Here is a 23,935-nt window from a genome sequence, read left to right on the forward strand (position 1 = left end):
TAACCTTTAAAATTAAAGCCTTGCATGGAATACCCATGTGTGGGGTTGGTGGATTTACTTGCCATCTTCATCAGCTGTTGTATCTGCCTCTCTACGCCTGGCTGTACCTACCCCTTCACGCCTCCTCCATGCCTGGTTGTACCCATCTATCTGCCCTGCTGTACTAGCTAGTTGTACCCGCCTATCTGCCTTACTGTACCGGCTGTTGTATCCGCCTCTTCACCGGCTGCTGTACCTACCTTTTCCACGTGTACCTGCTGTACTTGCCAAGGAGCTACTGTACCTACAAATAGAGCTGACTGCCCTGCTATACCTGCAAATTGTTGGCTGCCCACTTTTACCTGTTGTACCTGTCCATGTGTGCTGTTCCTGTCCCGTGTACCGGCTGGTTGCTTTGTTTACAGTAGCTGAATGCTTCCATTTGGAGTTTTATACTACAAAGGGAAATGGTCTTCATTGCTGAGATATGAATTAAAATCCATGCCAGGTATTTATTTCAATATTTTATTCCAAATTTAGATAACAATTAAAGTTAAATGCTGTTATTTCAAGCTTTCTGTAGGCAAGTTTCTTCTCCAGTTGCATACACTTTAGAAGATCATTGGGAAAAGAAGACCCATGTACTACGCAGGCCTCCCATGCACATGTGGTACTGAAAATCCTAGAGCAAGATGGAGAGAGAGAGAGAGAGAGAGAGAGGGCAGTGGGAACTATGGGGGTGAACTCTGATGTCTTTGACCTGTTATGTTCTAAGCATCTTATGTTTGATATAGGAGAAGCATATGGTGAAGGAAAGAAAATTGAGAGTTCATGTTTTGCAGTAGACCCAGCCTTAAAACCTTCTTCAAGCTCACAAGATCTTGATGCTCAGAAACAGCTAGAGTTGAGCTCTGTCCTACTTTATCGTTGCAAAAAATGTAGGCGAATAGTGGCATGTCAGGAGAATGTCTTAACTCACAATCAAGGAAATGGAAATACATCTTCCAACAAAAAAGATAAAGCCTGCCTTTGGGATGAAATAAGGACCGTGGATTGTACTTCTGTTTTTGTGGAGCCATTGCAGTGGATGACCACAGGTGTGTGACAAATCGTGAATGCTTTTGAAAGTAGTGAGAAATAGGATGCGACTTCCCAGCAGTGAGATTGTGTTTAGACATTACTTCCCAGTGAGATTGTATTTAGACATTTAGATTGGCCTATGATCATAATCTTCTTGTTAAATACTAGACATTTTGACTATGTTGTATTTTGCAGTGCAAGAAGGTGGTGTGATGGGGAAGCTCTCGTGTGCCACTTGTGGGGCAAGGTTGGGTAGTTTCAATTGGGCAGGCGTGCAATGCAGCTGTGGAGCTTGGGTAGTGCCTGCTTTTCAACTGCACAAGAGCCGCATGGATGCATCCAAATTTTGAACGGAATGAAAAAAGTTCTCATCATAAATGCTAGGTTTGTTGATCTTCTTGAGGTTTCCCCTGGTAAATCGAGGGGTTACTTGTCAGCTACATGGAGATCATGAGCTACAGAGTTATTGCAAATATGGAGAAATGAAATGAAATGTTATATTAACGTCTTCAAAAGGCCATAATGACCTATGAGACCAAAAGTTACATCATGGTGGATCCGATACAATGTCTGGATAAAAAAACCCAGAAAATGAAAAATAAAGATGATACTACTGGCACCTAGAAAATGAAACTGGAAATGGAGAGAGAAACAGAGTTAGAGAGAGAGCATAAGTGCACGACTCAATGATGGTCAATTGATTGCATCGAAGCCTTCACTAAGTACAAAGCTTTTGTAGGCTAGGGAGTAGCCTTCTGTTGACACATAGCTGGACACATGCCACATACTGGAGAGAGAGAGAGACACACACACACAGTATTGACACATGACACACTTATCCTATGACTCATAGGGAGTGTTCACATGGTACACATATAGAGGGTGTTCACACCTAAGAGGACATTCCCACCTACTAGACTTTTCGAATATCCAACAATGCTGCACTGCAGTGAAAATAAAATCTTAGATGGCCATTATTTCTGACAAGAGATAAGGAAGAGTCCTGGGAGAAGTTATACTACAGAGCACATTATGGTTTGGTGTGTTCATATAGCTACTTGCTGGTTTGACTCCTCATGATTCTTTGGACATCCTTCTCATTGGGGGCTGGCCACAATGGGAGGGAGGTTACATGTTAGGGGAATTTGAAATGGGATCCTATAACACCATCAAACTTTGGAAAGCTGCCCCAAGAGCTATCATGAAGCCACCTTCTCAGTGATGACAGACTTTGATGGTTTTTCAGTTATTCCATGAAGATCCAGGAGTATGATGCTGTCTCCCCATGGATTAGGTTTAGGGTTGTCCTCCCCATGGCCTACGTTTCTGCGTCTTGGCCTACCCATGTGGACTCGCTGCAAGGCCACAATAAGCTTGACCCAATGTGACTTTGTAGGGGATTTTTATATTCTTGAGAGGGGCTTGCAGACTTTGATAAGGATATGTCTTATCATACTCTGTATCTTCCAAAGAGAATGAGTGTATTGGGGTGTGGCCACACTGTTAAAGTTGGATTTGACCCCAGAATTGTCTAATCCAGGGGTTGTGGTCCATCTGCAGTTCCCTATCACATGCTCTCTCTTTGAACTGGGGGTGTAGAGATGATCCGTTGTGGCCTCAAGCTTAGGAAGCAATCTGTCCCCCAGCTTCACAGAAGATTAGTTTTGGTGAGTCGTTAGCAGAGGCTGGGAGGGTGCTTCATGGGGAACAGTTAGCCGCCCACAAAGGTGGCAGTGGACTCTTAACTGCTTCCCTGGGATCAAGAGCAGTGGTCGCAAATTGCATCAGAAGCTGTAATTTCTTCCAAGTTTCAAGCTCAAAGAATCCAAACAGTTTATCCACGCCCTATGTTTTGTCATACCATTGCTTGTATGGTCCTTATCAACATTGTCCACAGACTTTCAAAGCTCAAATTTCATCGTGGACTCGATGTGGTTGGATAAGAACCTTCAGCTTTGACTCCCCTGGCTGATAAGTTCGTAGGGACATTCCATGGCTTCTTCAAGTCCTTTTTACATAGCCAAGTTGTGAATCATCCCCACCACCATTGTTGCTCTCGATGTGGTTAGGCTCCACTGCCACCTTTGTGGGTGGTTAACTTCTCCAATGGGACATCCCTCTCTGGATTATGAAGAATGGGGGTATAATCTACATCGAGGGTGTTAGAGTAACCTTCCTTCTCTAGGCTTGAGGCCGTGGATGATTGATTTGTAGAGTGACAATTTGCTTTAAATCTTTGGTGGGTTGATGATGTTGAGGGCAAGATGATCCAAATTAGCATATGGATTTGATTGATATAGGAGCTCGAGAAGGACGAGCGAAATGTGATGTGCTATATTGTGGTGAGGAGAATGTAGTTGGCGGCGAGGAGAAGTCTTACCATGTATTGTATGTTTTGCTACATCTATTACCAAGGTGGACATGTTTTCCATGATACTCGTGTCCCAAGTCAAAGTGCCATGGATGATATTTAAGAGGTACGGTTGATGGTTTTTCTCAAGGTTTTGTACGATTTATCTACAAGGTTGATGGGGTGCCATCGTCGGGTCTCCTAGCAATCTCATCCTCGTTAGGAATTGTTCTACATTCCTTCATCGGTGTACCTATGGCATCATTGACAACCAGAACACTCACCCCTTGTCCACTTAGGGGCCTTTTCGATAGTTCCTAGCTCATAGTAATCGGCAAGTATTCACTTTAACAAAAATGGAGTCTCCCTTGAAGATCAGCAAGATCAACCAACAGATCCATATAAAAGAGCCATGGACTCATCCGTTGAGGACCAGCAAGGTCAATCAACCAGATCCATGCCCGATTTCAGAAAACAACTCTTACTCCTTGTTCCAATATCTTCCCCGACATACGTGTGGGTATCTTCGGTGACCCAGAGCCCGAGCACCATATGGTCAGCACTCTCTAGGATCCTTCGCTCGCAGGTCACCTAGCCCTTCACTCATAGGCCGCTTCCTTGGTCCCTCATCCACTGTACCGGAAGCTCACCATTTAAATCAAGCCGAGGTTGGTCAAGACCTCGGCCGACCTTGCTACGTGAGATGTCCTCCGTTGACTCTTCGTCATCAGCAGTTTGCAACTTTAACAGATAGGTCTCCACGACCTTATTCACAAGACGGTCAAAATGCTTCCCTAGAATTCTTGACATAAAACAGTCATTTAAAAACCGATTTCACATACAAATACAGTTCCAACAATATTTCCATCTTTTCTCATCACTCGCAATCCTTTCACATTAGTCCCCATCTTTTCTCATCTTCCCATAAATTTTTTTCTTCATTGATCCCTATCACATCACATTATTCCCACATCAAATCACATCCAATCGCATCATCCACACATCAACCCACATCATCCATACATCCATCCACATCATCCACATCAATCCACATCAAACATACATCCAACCACATCAATCCACATTATCCACACAACCATCCACATCATCCATACATTCATCCACATCAATCCACATTATCCACACATCAACCCACATTATCCATACATCCATTCACGTCAATCCACATTATCCACACATCAATCCACATCATCCATACATCCATTCATGTCGATCCACATTACCCACACATCAATCCACATCATCCATACATCCATCCACATCAATCCACATTATCCACACATCAACCCACATCAATCCACATTCATTTCATAAGTATTCCCATTCTCATCTAATCACATCTTTTTTTATCTCATCACTTATTTCCTCATTTATCCTCATCAGATCTCATCCACTTGCATCTACCCATACATCTCATCACTTCACATACATTAATATCTATCCAGTTTACATCGCATCTTATCACATCCATTTCACATCACATCTCATTCATTCACATCCCGATTCACATGCTAACACATTCATTCAGGTCTCTTATCATTCATTCACATCTCGATTCACATCACATCACATCCATTCACGTTCCTTATCATTCATTCACATCTCGATTCACATGCTATCACATTCATTCACATCCTATATCATTTATTCACATTTATCTGATTCACATCACATCACATCCATTCACATCCCTTATCATTCATTCACATCCCGATTCACATCCCTTATCATTCATTCACATCCTGATTCACATGCTAACACATTCATTTACTGATTCACATGACATCACATCCATTCATTCACATTTATCTGATTTACATCACATCACATCCATTCACATCCCGTATCATTAATTCACATCCCGATTCATATGCTAACACATTCATTCACATCCTAAATCATTCATTCACATCCCGATTCACATGCTAATACATTCATTCACATCCTTTATCATTCATTTACATCCTGATTCACATGACATCACATCCATTCATTCACATTTATCTGATTCACATCACATCACATCACATCCATTCACATCTCTTATCATTTATTCACATCTCGATTCACATGCTAACACATTCATTTCATCCTTTATCATTCATTCACATCCTGATTCATATGCTAACACATTCATTCACATCCTATATCATTCATTTACATCCTGATTCACATGACATGACATCCATTCATTCACATTTATCTGATTCACATCACATCACATCCATTCACATCCCTTATCATTCATTCACATCTCGATTCACATCCTATATCATTCATTCACATCCCGATTCACATGCTAACACATTCATTCATATCCTATATCATTCATTTACATCCTGATTCACATGACATCACATCTCATCTATTCATTCACATTTATCTGATTCACATCACATCTCATCACATCTATTTACCTCTCATTCTCATCACTTCTATTCTCATCACATCCATTCTCTATTCATTCTCATCTATCTGATTCATATCACATCTTATCACATTTATTTATAGAATGTAAGAGAATTCTTATTTTTGATATAAAGATTCTTTATGCATCTATTTATGCATAAGAACAACTTCAGTGGAAAATAACACTTTTATAAAAATTCATTTATGCATCTATTTATGCATAAATTTAATTTTAAGGAGAATAATACTTTCAAAATAAAAATAAATCTTTTATGCATCTTTCTATGTATAAATTCAATTTTAATGAGAATAACTCTTTTGAAATAAAAATAAATTTTTTTATGCATCTTTTTATGCATAAGTTCAAAATTGATGAGAATAACTCTTTTGAAATAAAAATAAATTTCTTTATGCATCTTTCGAATGCATAAGATCAAAATTGATGAGAATAACTCTTTTGAAATAAAAATAAATTTCTTTATGCATCTTTCTATGCAGAAGATCAAAATTGATGAGAGTAACTCTTTTGAAATAAAAATAAATTTCCTTATGCATCTTTCTATGCATAAGATCAAAATTGATGAGAGTAACTCTTTTGAAATAAAAATAAATTTCTTTATGCATCTTTCTATGCATAAGATCAAAATTGATGAGAATAACTCTTTTGAAATAAAAATAAATTTCTTTTGCATCTTTCTATGCATAAAATCAAAATTTGATGAAAGTAACGCTTTTATAATTTAAAAAATTCTTTTATGCATCTATTTATGCATAAATTCAATTTTAATGAAAGTAACACTTTTATAATAAAAAAATCTTTTATTCATCTATTTATGCATGTTAGAATTAGGGTTGCAGGAAAGCACACAAAGCTTGGACAAGAAGAAGCAAGAATGCACACAACACACAATGTATTAGATTTTGTCAATGTAAAAAAGATTAGTTAGCCCTAGAATGATGGGCGTATATACAAGTCAGGGGAAAAAACCTCCTAAAGAGGGAAAAAGTGCGAATAAGGTTTGCAAGAAAGCACACAAAGCTTGGAGAAGAAGAAGAAGCAAGAATGCACACAACACACAATGTATTAGATTGTGTCAATGTAAAAAAGATTAGTTAGCCCTAGAATGATGGGCGTATATACAAGCCGGGAAAAAAAACCTCCTAAAGAGGGAAAAAGTGCCCCGACGGTCCTAAGTGTGTTTACACACATCACTGCCTATATATATGGCAACAAATCCCCCCCCGGGAGTGATGGTGTAAACGAGAGCTCGCACTCATGTATAGGAAAGTGCCATGCCCGAAGTAGATCAGTCCACCAAGGGAAGCATGCCCAAAGCTTTGCAGAAAGCTTCTAACTTCTCACGAGGAAGCACCTTTGTGAAAATGTCGGCGAGGTTGTCCTGTGTTGGCACATAGACCAAGCTGATCTCTCCTGCTGAGAGTCTCTCCTCCCCGACATAGTGATAATGCACCTCAATGTGCTTTGTGCGAGCATGAAAAACTGGGTTTCTCACAACTGCCAATGCGCTCTGACTGTCAGTGTAGATAGAGGTGGCAGACTCCTGTCCCCAACACCCAAGTCAGTCAACAGCCGTCTGAGCCACACACACTCAACCATAGCTGTGAAAGCTGCCCTGTACTCAGCTTCACAACTAGAAGTGGCCACAGTAGGTTGCTTCTTGCTCAACCAAGATATGCATGAGCTACCGAGCATGAAACAAAAACCACTTGTGGATACTCTTGTGTCATAACAACCAGCCCAATCTGAGTCCGAAAAAGCATGTAAATCTGGCGGCAACGATCCCCCCTTGGGATAAAACAACCCAAGATGTATGGTGCCACTTAAGTAGCGAAAGATGCGTTTAACTGCCTTCCAATGCTGAGACCCTGGGCTATGCATAAACATGCTCACCTTCCTGTGAGACTGCAAAGTGAATGTCCGGCCTCGTAATGCATACATAAATGAGGCAACCAACAGTTGTCTGATAGAGTGTGACATCAAAGTGATCTCCAGCATCATGAAGACTCAACTTCAAACCTGTCTCCATTGGAGTAGCAATAGGCTTGCAGTCTTCAAGGCCAAATCTCCGCAACAATGTCTCAATATACTTTGTCTGACACAAAGCAATACCTCCATCACACTGCTTAAATCTCCGCAACAATGTCTCAATATACTTTGTCTGACACAAAGCAATACCTCCATCACACTGCTTAAATTGTATCCCCAAATAATGATGCAAATGTCCCAAATCTAACATCTCAAAAGAAGCATTCAAATTAATTCTAGAATTTTTTAGATCAGTTTGGTCAAATTTTGACCATTTTTAGGTCAGTTTAGCTTACTTTTTGGATCTAGTTGAAGCAGGAGAGAGGAGAGATGAAAATATCTCATTATTTGTGAGTTTAAAACTCAACCGCACATGTGAAATAGGCGCCTCCTTCATGAGGGGAATTCCCCACACTGAGGTGTCAAAAATGCATCATTTCTTCTAAATATCTCTTTATTTTTAACTAATAACCTTGTCCTTAGTCAACTCTTCATCTTATGTGAGCATTTACTCATTTTTGGGAAATTTTTTTTTATTCTTCCATTTATCTCCTACATTTGGATTAATCTAATTGGTCCATAGGAACCTTAATTCAAAAATTTCAAAAAATCTGGACCCTTAGGCTAAGGTCCTTTTTACCTGATTTCAATTTATTCCAATTGCACATTGGAAATTTCTTTTTGAATATCTATTTCAGAGAAAACCGTTTTAGACACTAGAAGGATTTTTATATCCAAAAATATCTCAATTTTGAATTACCTCCCTCTAGACATTCTCTCTCTTTAGGCCAAAACAGGATCTTTCTTTTATTTCAGAGAGGGGAATAATTATAAGATCAGAAGGGGAGGTTCTTATACCTGCACACCTCAAAAGCCGGAGGGAGGAATCTTACATCCTACCCCACTTAAAAAACGCGAGATGTCCTCATCTCGTAAAATTAGAGGAGAATTCTTTGGGGTTCCTTATAGTCTGGTGAGCCCAATAGAATCCTGGGATAAATTTTCCTTACATAAAACTCATCATCAGATAATAATTCACGCAGATCGTAACATTCAATCCTTATCACAATAATGGTCCATTAGACCAAAATTTTTATCTGAACAGTCCTTCATGGAAATTTTCAATTATACAGATTTTTAATTTGACATCCCTTAACTTGATCCATTGGGTCAAGTGTTAACAGCAGCAATCTGCCAACACAATCGACTAATCTCATAGTGATTTGCTGAAGTCATTAACGTCATTCCAGCTACTACGAACATCATCATAGGGACTCGTCCCATTCATCCTCATTGTGGTTTTGCTTAGTTTATTACATTTCAACCAAAATTCAGGAATCTTCATTTTTCAATCAGAATCCAAATCAACTCATCAGTTCTCAACCATAATTTAAAATCATATCAACCACATTCTCATTCATCATTTGGATAGTATTAATGCTTATAATTTCAAGTCTTAGATCTACTCGTATATACTGCCAGTAAAGAGCTGCAGTTATACCCTCGGTATATACGGATAGTCACGGTCCTTGGAACTATAAGGTAAATACCATCATGTCTAGGCCTCAAGCAAGTCAAGGATTCCATACAATTGCAGTATTTCCATCTGAAGACCCAATTACCAATTTACGAATTTCAGTTTGAATATCGAATTGTATGAATTTTATCACACAATTACAACCTTTTACTCCTTCTTCATAAATTTTTGACATTTTTGGCTTCCTGGTTAATCCTCATTAGCCAATTTGCTCTGATACCAGCTGTGAGGTCTATATCCCCACCGCGCAACAAATTCAAGGGTGCTAGTAGCGGAAGTAGCACTTCTTGCGCGGGGCAGGGTCCCACACTCGGAGCCTCGCCCACGGATATCCGGACAAGAGACTAATCCATCGATTCTTCCAAAACCGAACTTGGAAAAACTTCCCTTGCCCGAAAAGCACGGGCGATTCCTCCAGGATAACTTTTCTCTAACGTAGTCAAAAGCCTTAACTAACTGAACTGATCTGACCGAACCTGTAAGTCCCATAGTCAGATGAGGGAAAAGATTGTACTTGGATCATAGAGACCAACGCTTTTTTCCTCATTGAGAGGCACAGCCGTTGATTCTTTTCCATAGAACAATTTTTGTCCGGGATTTACTTCATCTATCAAACCAGAACAGCATTGAGTCTCAATTTAAGAATCCATCAGTCCAGCCTAACCCTATCCAGTCTTATGGGTTAACCAACCACCCAACCATTTTAATGATGGGATCCAATTAAGAATTTGGTTAGGTTATCCCGGGTATCAGGGAAAAGAGTTCCCATGCCCCTTAGCCAGATATTCATGCAAACTTAAAACTAGTCACACCACTTACACACCCAATATGAAATTGCCTTTTTCACAGATTCAACAGTCTTTAAAACAATCATTTAATGAAACCATAGTGTCACTGATCATAATCCTCTAATTATCCAATTGAATCCTTATTTCCAAACATTCCCTTATCGGTGTACCTATGGCATCATTGGCAACCAGAACGCTCACCCCCTGTCAGGGGCCTTTTCGATAGTTCCTAGCTCATAGTAATCGGCAAGTATTCACTTTAACAAAAATGGAGTCTCCCTTGAAGATCAGCAAGATCAACCAACAGATCCATATAAAAGAGCCATGGATTGACTCATCCATTGAGGACCAGCAAGGTCAATCAACCAGATCCATGCCCGAATTCAGAAAACAACTCTTACTCCTTGTTCCAATATCTTCCCCGACATACGTGTGGGTATCTTCGGTGACCCAGAGCCTGCCGAGCACCATATGGTCAGCACCCTCTAGGATCCTTCGCAGGTCACCTAGCGCTTCACTCATAGGCCGCTTCCTTGGTCCCTCATCCACTGTACCGGAAGCTCACCATTTAAATCAAACCGAGGCTGGTCAAGACCTCGGTCGACCTTGCTATGCGAGACGTCCTCCGTTGACTCTTCATCAGCAGCAGTTGCAACTTTAACAGATAGGTCTCCACGACCTCATTCACAAGACGGTCAAAATGTTTCCCCAGCATTCTTGACATAAAACAGTCATTTAAAAACAGATTTCACATACAAATACAGTTCCAACAATATTTCCAGCTTTTCTCATCACTCCACATCCTTTCACATTAGTTCCCATACATCAATCCACATCATCTATACATCAATCCACATCATCCATATATCCATCCACATCAATCCACATTATCCACACATCCATCCACATCTTCGATACATCCATTCACATCAATCCACATGTCGATCCACACGTCGATCCACACGTCAATCCACATCATCCATACATCAATCCACATTATCCACACATCAATCCACATCATCCATACATCCATTCACGTTTTTCCACATTATCCACACATCAATCCACATCATCCATACACATCATCCATACATCCATTCACGTTAATCCACGTTATCCACACATCAACCCACATCATCTATACATCCATCCACATTATCCACATCAATCCACATCATCCATACATCCATCCACATTAATCCACATTATCCACACATCCATCCACATCTTCCACACATCCATCCACATCAATCCACACGTCAATCCACATCATCCATACATCCATCCACATTATCCACACATCCATCCACATCAATCCACACATCAATCCACATCATCCATACATCTATCCACATCAATCCACATTATCCACACATCAATCCACATCATCCATACATCCATTCACGTCAATCCACATTATCCACACATCAATCCACATCATCCATACATCAATCCACATCATCCATACATCCATCCACATCAATCCACATTATCCACACATCCATCCACATCTTCCATACATCCTTTTACATCAATCCACATTATCAACACATCAATCCACATCATCCATACATCCATTCACGTCAATTCACATTATCCACACATCAACCCACATCATCCATACATCCATTCACGTCAATCCACATTATCCACACATCAATCCACATCATCCATACATCCATTCATGTCAATCCACATTACCCACACATCAATCCATATCATCCATACATCCATCCACATCAATCCAGATTATCCACACATCAATCCACATTCATTTCATAAGTATTCCCATTCTCATCTAATCACATTCATTTCATAAGTATTCCCATTCTCATCTAATCACATCTTTTTCTATCTCATCACTTATTTCCTCATTTATCCTCATCAGATCTCATCCACTTGCATCTACCCATACATCTCATCACTTCACATACATTAACATCTATCTAGTTTACATCGCATCTTATCACATCCATTTCACATCACATCTCATTCATTCACATCCCGATTCACATGCTGACACATTCATTCACGTCCCTTATCGTTCATTCACATCTCGATTCACATCACATCACATCCATTCACATCCCTTATCATTCATTCACATCCCGATTCACATGCTATCACATTCATTCACATCCTATATCATTCATTCACATCCCGATTCACATGCTAACACATTCATTCACATCCTATATCATTCATTTACATCCTGATTTACATGACATCACATCCATTCATTCACATTTATCTGATTCACATCACATCACATCCATTCACATCCCTTATCATTCATTCATATACCGATTCACATGCTAACACATTCAGTCACATCCTATATCATTCATTCACATCCTGATTCACATGCTAACACATTCATTCACATCCTGTATCATTCATTTACATCTTGATTCACATGATATCACATCCATTCATTCATATTTATCTGATGATTCACACCACATCACATCCATTCACATCCCTTATCACTAATTCACATCCCGATTCACATGCTAACACATTCATTCACATCCTATATCATTCATTCACATCCCGATTCACATGCTAACACATTCATTCACATCCTATATCATTCATTTACATCCTGATTCACACGACATCACATCCATTCATTCACATTTATCTGATTCACATCACATCACATCCATTCACATCCCTTATCATTCATTCACATCTCGATTCACATGCTAACACATTCATTCACATCCTATATCATTTATGCACATCCAGATTCATATGCTAACACATTCATTCACGTCCTATATCATTCATTTACATCCTGATTCACATGACATCACATCCATTCATTCACATTTATCTGATTCACATCACATCACATCCATTCACATCCCTTATCATGCAGTCACATCCTGATTCACATCCTATATCATTCATTCACATCCCGATTCACATGCTAACACATTGATTCACATATTATATCATTAATTTACATCCTGATTCACATGAAATCACATCTCATCTATTCATTCACATTTATCTGATTCACATCATATCTCATCACATCTATTTGCCTCTCATTCTCATCACTTCTATTCTCGTGTAATAAAGTAGGAACTTTATTCAATAGGGTTAATAATGGGACAAGTCCATGTATAAAAGAGGGGACTTGGACCATGGTTGTAACTTTTGATGATCATTTTTAGAAATGGAAACTTATGTTTCTTGGAGCTCATGGCTTCTCTCTTGGCTTGTGGAAGGCTATTTCCATTCTCTTGGTGAGAGACTAAACACACTTAGGCATCATGTTTACATGGTGATTACTCATATTTTTCATGCATTACATCCCTTCATTCCAATTGGTATCAGAGCTCTTGATTTTGATCATGGGCATGCATGGGTTGTTGGGAAAATTTGCTTGAAAATTTGAGTTTCTTTCATTTTTTTTTCTCATTTTCTTGTAATCCTTGAGTGATTCTTGATAAATCTTCTCTAATCTTGCTTAATCTCATGGAGATGGTGAGCATTTCATGGAAATTGCTTGAATTTTGAGTGATTTTGGCCAATTTTGCCATTTTTGGACCAAATTTTGGGCCTCTGGACCAAAAATTTGGGGCAGTCAGGCCAAAACTTAGGGCAAGTGACTAATTGCAATTAACTTTTTTGCTAATCACGTTTAGTAATCATCTTCTTCTTCCTCAAGCTTTCCATAGCCATGGGATGCTCTTCCTTTACCCGTTTTGATGCCAAACCTTAGGGTTTTTGTAGAGCTCACTGAGATCTTTCATTTGAGCCTCTTCTTGCAAATTTTTTCTCAAGACTGGAGAGCTTTTGTTCATTCTTCCATGGCTGTGAGAAACCCTAGTATACCTTGCCACACTGAACCATATCTTTCATTGCTAAGCTTGTACACTCTTCATAGGCATCATTGGTAGTCTAATCATCTCATGAAGGAGGCAAAGAAGCGAAAAACGGCAGGCTGCAGCATGCTCACGCCTGAAATTTGCGCTGAAAACTGTGGAGGGAGAGCTAGGTGAAGCCTAGCTCTACTACCTCATGAGATGGAAGCCTTTCAATAGGGTTCTTAGCCATTGTTTGGAGCACATTTTCAAGCTTTGTTCAAGCGCATGGGAGGTGTTCTTTGGCTCCAAATTTCAGAGCAAAGAGAGGCTACGTTTTTCTTCAACAAGAGGCTTCTTCAACATTTTCTACCATTGAAGCTTTCCGGATGACATTGGTGAGTGGTTTGATCAATTTCTTGCAAGTTTGAAGCATTTGGTGGAGCTTGGGAATGGATTAGGGTTGGACACATTCAAACTCCCCTAATTTTCAGAAATTAACCATTAAAGCTTGACCATTCACATGCCAATATTGCTTCTCCATGCATTATTGATGGCAATGGTGAAAGGAATTGATTCCACATGAGCTTGGCCAATTCATAGATCACATTTTGGGGGATTTTCTTCATTATGTCTCAATTGGCATGCCATTGATGGAATAGCAAGCTTATGCAATGTTTTTGGAGTCCCTCATGCTCATCTTAATGCCATATGGACACTATGGATGCTATACATAGCCATGCCAATGCTATGTTTTACACATGGGCATAAGAGAGCATTTGGAAGCATGCATTTGTCAATATGATGTGAAAGGGATTGTTGGAATGCAATTGCAAATGCCTTGATTGTGGTTAACAAATGCTTATGCAAATGCCATGGTGAGGGCATTGTGAATTGTTGGTTTGTGTTGGAGCTTTTGGATGATGGATTGAGGCATGAGTCCATGATTTATTGGTGAGTTCTAAATTGTAAAAGGGCATGAGTCATGCTCAATACTTGTAAGCCAATAAACTTGTTCTATCATTTGATATTATCCACATCATTTTGTACCTACACTCACCATTGCTACCACTTCAAGTTTCTATAGAATCTAGCAATGTGTGAGGGTACCTTGGCATTGGTTGGAGAGGCCAAGGGGAGAATGGCTTGAACTCTTTGTGCCGTGATTGCCTTGGAAAAGCGGTACAAAGGGGGATTAGGTACACCGGTGTGAAGACATGGCCTCAACCTTCACCTTGGAGGAAAACTCGGTGAAGGGGTGAGAAGAGCTTGGCCGGGAGATCGGCAAGCTTCAACGCGCGTCCTCAACAATCCTCACCATCGACTTTGTGGATGCATTTGGGCAATGGGGCCCCTTTTTCCATCATATTGTGTGGATATTGCAAATGCTTTGATGGACAAAGAGTGCATATGATCTTTCATGACATTGTGGGATACAAAGAGTATTGCATGGTGATTTGAGAAGTTGCATTTTCATTTGAGATTTGGTTCCAATTACAAAGGAGACTATGGCGGAATTTTTCCAACAAGGGAGCCAAACAAGCTTATTGATTGGAGATTTACCCCATGGATACACTTGAAGAGTTATTCACAACTACCAAGGGGAGAAACACCAACCATTTGTAGCCGGATTGAGCTTTGGGACCGAATTTTGGGAATTTCTGGGATTTTACAAAACCCTAATTCAGTCCTAGGGTTTTTGGGATTAGGTCCGAGTGATTACACGACTCTATTCTACTCATTGAGAGTTTTCAAATGAGCCATAGAACCCCTTAATCGGATATCACAATCTTGGTCAAAGTAGTCATGTTGACTTTCTGGTCAAAGTCAAACAGAATACACTTCCACTTTGATTGAATCAAAATGCTTTTAGGGGTAGGTTCTATCTTCCGTTAGCTTTCTATAGAGCCATCAAAATCCTAATTCCGACATATATTTTGCATTTTAGAGCCAAATTACTACTTTCAGCTGTCCCGCACAAACCCTAAAACAGAGAGTACTTGCCCACACCTAATTCTTACTGTGTTCATTTGGGAGGATAGTAGACACCATTACCTACCCATAGAACCTTCTTTTGTCCAATTCCGACATCATTTGGGCATTCTACCAACATCTTGCATTTTCTTCACTATGCCGAAGGGAAGACCACGCAAGGGTGGGGATGTTGTGCAAGAAATGATCATTGGTGATGAGGACATGGAAGGTAATATGGATGCAAGGGATGCATTCATCAATGAAGACAATGGGGGCAATGTACATAATCAAATTTCTCAAGGGACACAAGCGGAACCATGACACCCTCATGCAAATACTTGTACAACGGTTGGAGACCTTAGACTCCAAGCTTGATTCTCATTTTGAAACATTATCCTCACGGATTGGTGTGATGGAGGACAAGTTTGGGAAGTCTCAAGCACAAGAAAAGCATGGGAATTATGGTGACTATGAGCAAAGAAAAGGCAAGGGCATCTTGAATGAGGATTCCATGAAGGCCGTACAAGAGGATCCATTGGGAGCATCCACTCGGGGATTCATGGCAGATGCACGGAGACCTCTTGTCAAGGACATGTTTCCTCCTTCTTTTCATTCGGGTTTGTCTCACCTCAATGCATCAAAGGGTCCTACCTCTTCTAGGGCAATGCATTCAAGGGAAGAGGATGAGGTGTTTGTGAATGATGAGGAGATTGCACTCGATTGGAATCAAATGTCCTTTGCCCAAAGACAAAGGGATGCTCACGAGAAGTGGATGGAATTGTCGAATATCATCAAGAGGGATTACAAAGACTTTGCACAATTTATGGAGTCATACTCGAAGATGCAAAGATTCAAGCCCTCTACCCAACATGATAACCCATCCCACATATCTTCCAAGGATGTCAAAGACAAAATCTCACTATCAAAGCTCAAAGGTGACGGACGGGTCATCTCCGCAAGAGTTGGAGGAGTGGGCTACCAAGCTTGACACCTATTTCCAACTTTACCCAAAAAGTGAGCGTGATATGGTACAATTTTCCTCCTTACATCTTGAAGATTATGCTCATCAATGGTGGAGGCACTTGGTCAAACAAGGGAACACGCCATCAACTTGGGAAGGATTGAAGCGGGAGATGAACTTGGCCTTCATTTCACCCTTAGTGCTTGACCGATACCATGAAGAATGGTATGAGCTTTCTCAAAAGGGGATGATGGTGAGAGGTTACATCAAGAGATTTTTGAAGCTTTCAATGTACGTGGAAGGCTTGAGTGAAGACATGAAGATGAAAAAGTTTGTGCATGGGCTTGAACACTTCATCAAGGCGGATGTGTCGGCTCAAAGGCCTAGCTCTCTCAAAGAAGCTATGAGGTTAGCCGAACTCTATGAGCCAAAGTACAAGAGGTCTCAGCCCATGACCTTCACCAAAGACACACTCAAACCAACCACTACTTCTTACAATTTTGGGAAAGGTCCTACCTCTACATTACCATCCTCTAATCCAAGAACTCCTACATCATTTGGGGGTGGACAGCCAAAGAATGGGATACATCAATTTGATGCCAAAAAGAGTAGTGACTTCATGAAGAAGAAGCCCTTTCAACCCTTCAAGAAGACTCAAAGAATGGATGATCCAAAGATTGAGGAGTTGAGAAGAAAAGGGCTATGTTTCAAGCGCAAAGAGAGGTGGTCACCCGGGCATGTGTGCAAATCAAAGAAGAAAAGGGCTATGTTTCAAGCGCAAAGAGAGGTGGTCACCCGGGCATGTGTGCAAATCAAAGAAGATTGTGGCCACTATGATCCTCATGGATGAGGAAGAGAACAAGGATGACTCTCATGACATTGAGGAATGGGAGGATTGCAATGAAGAAGCACATGAGGAGTCACTTGAAGACCATTCTTTCATCACGGAGGATGGTGAGTTTCCGTTTGATCCGGGAGGTGGAGTTAAGGAAAGCCTTGTGGACGGAGACATGCCTACCAATGCAGAAATTTCAGCTTGCATATGCTCTATCTCACAAGAGTTGTTGGCGGGTTGCAAGAACCCAAGCACACTAAGGTTGGTGGGGACCATCAATGGGAGGGTTGCACATATTCTTGTGGATTCTGGGAGCACTCATAGCTTCATCAACTCTAAATCCATCAACTCTCTCAAACTCAACACAAAGAAGACACCTACAACGTTCCAAGTGCAAGTGGCAAATGGGGAAAGTGAGAAGCCTAGCTTGGTTTGCCCTTCTACAAAAGTGGTTTTATCCTCTTCATACACTTGGGAAGGTGATTTGGTGGTTTTGGATATGGGTCCCATCGACATTATCATGGGGTGTGATTGGTTGGCTTCACTTGGTGACATTCACATGAACCTTCAACAAGGTTTCATGAGCTTTGTACATCATGGGCAACAAGTGGTACTTGCTGCAAATGCACCTAAGAAGCTCTCTTTGATCACTCCAAGGCGACTCAAGAAAGAGATTAAGGCTTTTGGCACTATCTATGTGTTACATGTTACCCAAGAGGGGATGGAAGGCAGTGGACAGCACATAGATGAGGAAATGGCAACTCTTCTTAAGGAGTATGAAGATATTTTGCAAGTGCCAAAGAGTCTACCACCTAAGAGGGAGATTGACCATGCCATAGTACTTGAACCGAATGCAAAGGTTGTCAACAAGCCTCCTTACCGTTTGTCTAAGGTAGAAAGAGAGGAAGTAGCTAAGCAAGTGCAAGATTTGCTTGCTATGGGTCTTATTCAACCTTCACAATCTCCATTTGCATCTCCCGTTCTCTTGGTGAAGAAGAAGGATGGATCCTTTCGCATGTGCATTGATTATCGTGACTTGAACAAGGTCACAATCAAGAATAGGTATCCCATACCTCGCATTGATGATCTTCTTGCTCAAAGGGGCAAAGTTCTTCACCAAGATTGATTTGAGATCGGGATATCATCAAATAAGGATGAAGGAGGGTGATGAAGAGAAGATAGCATTTAGGACGGAAAGGGGATTGTTTCACTTCATGGTGATGCCCTTTGGTCTTACAAATGCTCCGGCCACTTTTCAAGCATTGATGAATCGGATATTGGCTCCCCTTCTTTTCAAGTTTGTGCTAGTGTTCTTCGATGACATCTTGATCTATAGCAAGAGCAAAGGGGAACATCTATGTCATGTGAAGCAAGTGTTTGAAGTGTTGAGGAAGCACAAGCTTTATGCAAAGGAGAGCAAATGCACATTCATGGTCAATGAAGTGGAATATCTTGGACACTTGGTGGGTGAGAATGGCATAAGGGCTGATCCTAAGAAAGTGGCATGTGTCAAAGAGTGGCCAACACCAAGCAATACAACTCAATTGAGAGGATTTTTGGGATTATCTTCTTTCTATAGAAGATTCATGCAACATTATGCATCCATTGCGGCACCTATTACCGACTTGCTCAAGAGGGAGGCTTTCTTTTGGGATTCCATTGCCAACAAGAGCTTCAATGAGCTCAAGGAGTTGCTCACTTCAGCCCCTATACTTGTATGTCCGGATTTTGCAAAGACATTTTATGTGAGGGCGGATGCAAGTGGTAGAGGAATTGGGGCAGTTTTGTATCAAGAGCATGGAGTCATTGCATTTGAAAGCAGAAAGCTTACCGAAAAGGAGATGGGGCTTCATGTTTATGAGCAAGAGATGCTAGCCATACTTCATGCCGTCAAGAAGTGGCATCACTATCTTTATGGTGCTCATTTCAAGGTGAGAAGTGATCATAGGGTGCTGAAATTTTTCCTCTCCCAACCAAATCTTTCTCCAAAGCAAAAGAGATGGCTGGCCACACTTCAAGGATATGATTTTGAGATATCCTACACACCCGGGAAGGACAATGTAGTGGCGGATGCATTGTCTAGAATGTGGGCATGCGCTACAACTTCAATCATGGAGGTATATAGTGAATGGATCAAGGGGATTCAAGAGGAATACCTCATCAATGAAGGTGCTGCCCATATTTATACCAAACTACAGCAAGGTGATGATGGAGAGTTTCCTCATTACAAGCTTCACAATGGTCTCTTGTGGTACAAGGATAAGGTGTATTTGGTTCCTACCTCATTCTACATACCAAAGGTGCTTCATGAGATGCATTCTTCACCACTTTCGGGCCATCTTGGTGTACTCAAAACCTATGATAAAGTGAGCACGAGTTTTTATTGGAAAGGTATATGGGGAGATGTGAAGAAGTTTGTGATGGAATGTGCTTCTTGTCAAAAGAATAAGGATAGCCATCAACTCCCAAGTGGTTTACTTCATCCATTACCTATTCCGGATGGTAAATGGACTCACATTTCTATGGACTTCATCACGGGTCTACCAAAGACAAAGCATGAATGGGATCAAATATTTGTGGTGATTGATAGGCTTACAAAATCAGCCCATTTCATTGCTTCAAAGACCACTTATGGAGCATCTCATATTGCCAAGCAATTTTTGGAACATGTATTCAAGATACATGGCTTGCCACTCAACATAGTTTGTGATCGAGATACCAAGTTCATGGGGACTTTTTGGAGGTCATTATATGAGAGCTTGGGTACTCAAATCACTCCATCTACGGCCTATCACCCTCAAACGGATGGGCAAACGGAGTGCACAAACAAATGGCTTGAGGTGTACTTGAGGCACTATTGTCATGACATGCAAACATCTTGGGATGAGTGGCTTTATCTTGCTGAATTTTGCCATAATTCAAGCAAGCATTTGAGTATTGGCATGTCACCATTTGAGGCTCTCTATGGATATCAAGTACATGTGCCATCGATAGCCTTCCATGAAGACAAAGTGGTCAATCCATTGGCAAAAGAAGAGTTGGAAAGAATGAGACAACTTCTTCAACTTTGCAAGGACAATATGAAGAAGGCTCAAGATGTCATGAAGGCTAATGCGGATGTTCATAGAAGGAATGTGGAGTTTGAAGAGGGTGATTATGTGCTATTGAAGCTTCCCAAGAGTCGGCATAACACTCTCAAAGGTGTAACCAACTCAAAATTGGCTCATAGGTATTATGGACCATACTTGATTATCAAGAGGGTTGGTGATTTGGCCTACAAGTTGGATTTGCCTTCTTCGACAAGGATCCATAATGTGTTTCATGTATCTAACCTTAAGAGGTTTATGGGATCTTTGCCTCAAGAGATGGAAGAGCTTCCACCCATGAATGAAGAAGGTGAGATCATTTATGAGCCGGAGAGGGTTATTGGCAAGAGGACAAGAGAGTTGAGGAATCGGAATATTGATGAATACCTTATCAAATGGAAGCAATTACCCATGGATGAGGCTACTTGGCAATCATTGGAGTATGTCCAACAACATGGCTTACTTGTGGATGACTTTCCGTGACCAAGTGGTATGGTTTACTTGAGCAAATTGGGTAATATGAGGAGAAGTATACATGCTGTAATTTCTGGACAGCTTTGGGAAGGTCTACTATTGGGCCTATTTTTCTACTCCAACAAGCTTCATGGCGTATCCTAATGAAAGATTATGATGTGGGCTACATATGGCTGAGTGTACATATCATTTTCAGCCCAATATATGGAGTCTAAAAGAAGGATTTTCAAGGGTCTTCATCGACTAGAAGGGCTGTCATAACAGTCCCACTCATACACTTTGGGCTTGAAGCTTTGTGGACTTGTATACATCCGGATTTTCATTGTATATGTGCTTTGGATATACTTGAGAACTCTTAACCACTTCCCATTGATTACATTAGAGTCTCATACTTTGAGATTGTACATGTTATTGATTTTGAGGACAAAATCTTTGGGAAGGGATGGTTTGTAATAAAGTAGGAACTTTATTCAATAGGGTTAATAATGGGACAAGTCCATGTATAAAAGAGGGGACTTGGACCATGGTTGTAACTTTTGATGATCATTTTTAGAAATGGAAACTTATGTTTCTTGGAGCTCATGGCTTCTCTCTTGGCTTGTGGAAGGCTATTTCCATTCTCTTGGTGAGAGACTAAACACACTTAGGCATCATGTTTACATGGTGATTACTCATATTTTTCATGCATTACATCCCTTCATTCCATCTCGTCGCATCCATTCTCTATTCATTCTCATCTATCTGATTCATATCACATCTTATTACATCTATTTATAGAATGTAAGAGAATTCTTTCTTTTGAAATAAAAATAAATTTCTTTATGCATCTTTCTATGCATGAAATCAAAATTTGATGAAAGTAACGCTTTTATAATTAAAAAAGTTCTTTTATGCATCATTTATACATAAATTCAATTATAATGAAAGTAACATTTTTATAATAAAAAAATCTGTTATGCATCTATTTATGCATAAAAATCAATTTTGATGAAAGTAACACTTTTATAATCAAAATATTCCCAATATGCATCTTTCTATGCATAGAAATTAATTCTAATGAAAATAACACTTTTATATAATATGCATTTTTCTATGCATAGAATAAAAATAACACTTTTAGAATACACAAGCGGTGGGGATTACTCTTTTTGAATAATAAAAAGATAAAACTTACTTCACCAAATTTAAGAAAATTTGGTTGACCATTTTTTAAAATTTTCACTCTAAAATTTACTAGAAATTATCCAAGATGATTTAAATCATTCTAATCTAATCAATTTTCACTTTATTAAGAGTAAACAATATGAAAAGTTTATTCCATTAATTTGATTACACATCTAGGATAAAGAAAGGCTGAATTCAATAATGAAGAGAAGGGGAAAAGCCTTTCCAGCAGGGCATAACATCCATTTTCATTTTAAAGAAAGCAAAAATCAGAAAACCATATATAAATTTTTTTGAAATGTTATTTAAAAAAGAGAAACAATATGATTTAAAGATTAATTTCTAAAGTACAGTGTTTTATAATAATAGTTTAAATAAACATACCTAATCAATGAAATTAGTGAAAAGAAGTGGATCAGAGATATGTTTAGATGTGTTCTTACATCTTTAAAAATTCAAGAATCATTAACAGATGTTTGCTACGATTGATTAATGGAAAAGTGGATTTTTAGTAAATAAAAAACATAATAAATAAAAAACATAATAAATGGTTAGTAAAATACTTTACATAATTATAGAAAATTAGGAATAAGTTTCTTTGAGGATATTAAACAGTATGGTGATTAAAAATTACATAAAATGGTTTTATACAAAATATTAGTAATTTTTACCTTCCAACAAATCACCAATCAATCCATTTTAAACTACAAATATATTTTAAATTCATTTTCTATAAACACCCTTTTATACAAACACTTCACTAAAAGTAAACACTAATGTTTTTTAAAATGGCTATTGAGGAAGTCTTTGACTTTTACACTCCTTTCGATGATGATTCACCAAATTGTGTTTGTGGGAGGTTCTTGTGGCATTCTACCTCAGTAGGTAGTAGTTGTTTTGGCTCCCTGGCATTTTTTTCCCACCATGTGAGTAACAAGTGCTTGTGTCTATCTCCATTTCTAGGAGAGTGGATTCTTGTATCTACCAAACTAAGCTTCATCAACCTTAGCTACTACTACTACTACTACTAGTAGCGGAGACATCTCTAAGCATTCCTTTATTGGATGAAGTGATGGGAAATTCCTCCTGGTGTGGGCAAGTAGAGTTTTCCATGTGGTTAGGCTATTTTTGCTTTGGTATCCACACCATGGAATTGGGAGCATGGTTTTTTTTTGGGATCTAAAGTTGGGTTGCACTGGCATGGTCGCCTTGGGCTTGCAATAATATTCTTGGAATCCATAATTCCTTTACTGGAATTCTCTTGTGTAATTGATTTGGATGCCATGGTTTAGTTTCTTCTTCTTGTAAGGCCTTTGAATTTCTCCATGTGAATGCTGTTGGATCTGACTAGGTAGCCAAATAGGATTGCTACCCTCATAGAATCCTTGTGCTACTCAATCACTTTTCCACCC

At 39.6% G+C, this 23,935-nt stretch overlaps 1 protein-coding gene across 1 annotated transcript; it reads left to right on the plus strand.

The window, feature by feature from the left end:
• Positions 1-712: 712 nt before the first annotated feature.
• Positions 713-1,534, plus strand: LOC147634163 (putative inactive dual specificity protein phosphatase-like At4g18593). Its single transcript, XM_086805632.1, has 2 exons — positions 713-1,076; positions 1,255-1,534. Exons 1-2 carry the CDS (start codon positions 713-715, stop codon positions 1,407-1,409), a joined length of 519 nt encoding a protein of 172 aa, XP_086661758.1. The 3' UTR covers positions 1,410-1,534.
• Positions 1,535-23,935: the final 22,401 nt, after the last annotated feature.

This window comes from Cibotium barometz, chromosome 11, assembly GCF_041138505.1.
Source record: "Cibotium barometz isolate CiBa-2024 chromosome 11, ASM4113850v1, whole genome shotgun sequence".
Taxonomy (NCBI): Eukaryota; Viridiplantae; Streptophyta; class Polypodiopsida; order Cyatheales; family Cibotiaceae; genus Cibotium; species Cibotium barometz.

What these genes read in the sequence shown, in the direction of transcription:
- LOC147634163 (XM_086805632.1), top strand. Translation starts at nt 713, where the DNA reads ATGGGGGTGAACTCTGATGTCTTTGACCTGTTATGTTCTAAGCATCTT. An exon ending in ATTGCAGTGGATGACCACAG is followed by an intron (nt 1,077 to 1,254) that starts GTGTGTGACAAA and finishes TGTATTTTGCAG; the next exon opens with TGCAAGAAGGTGGTGTGATG.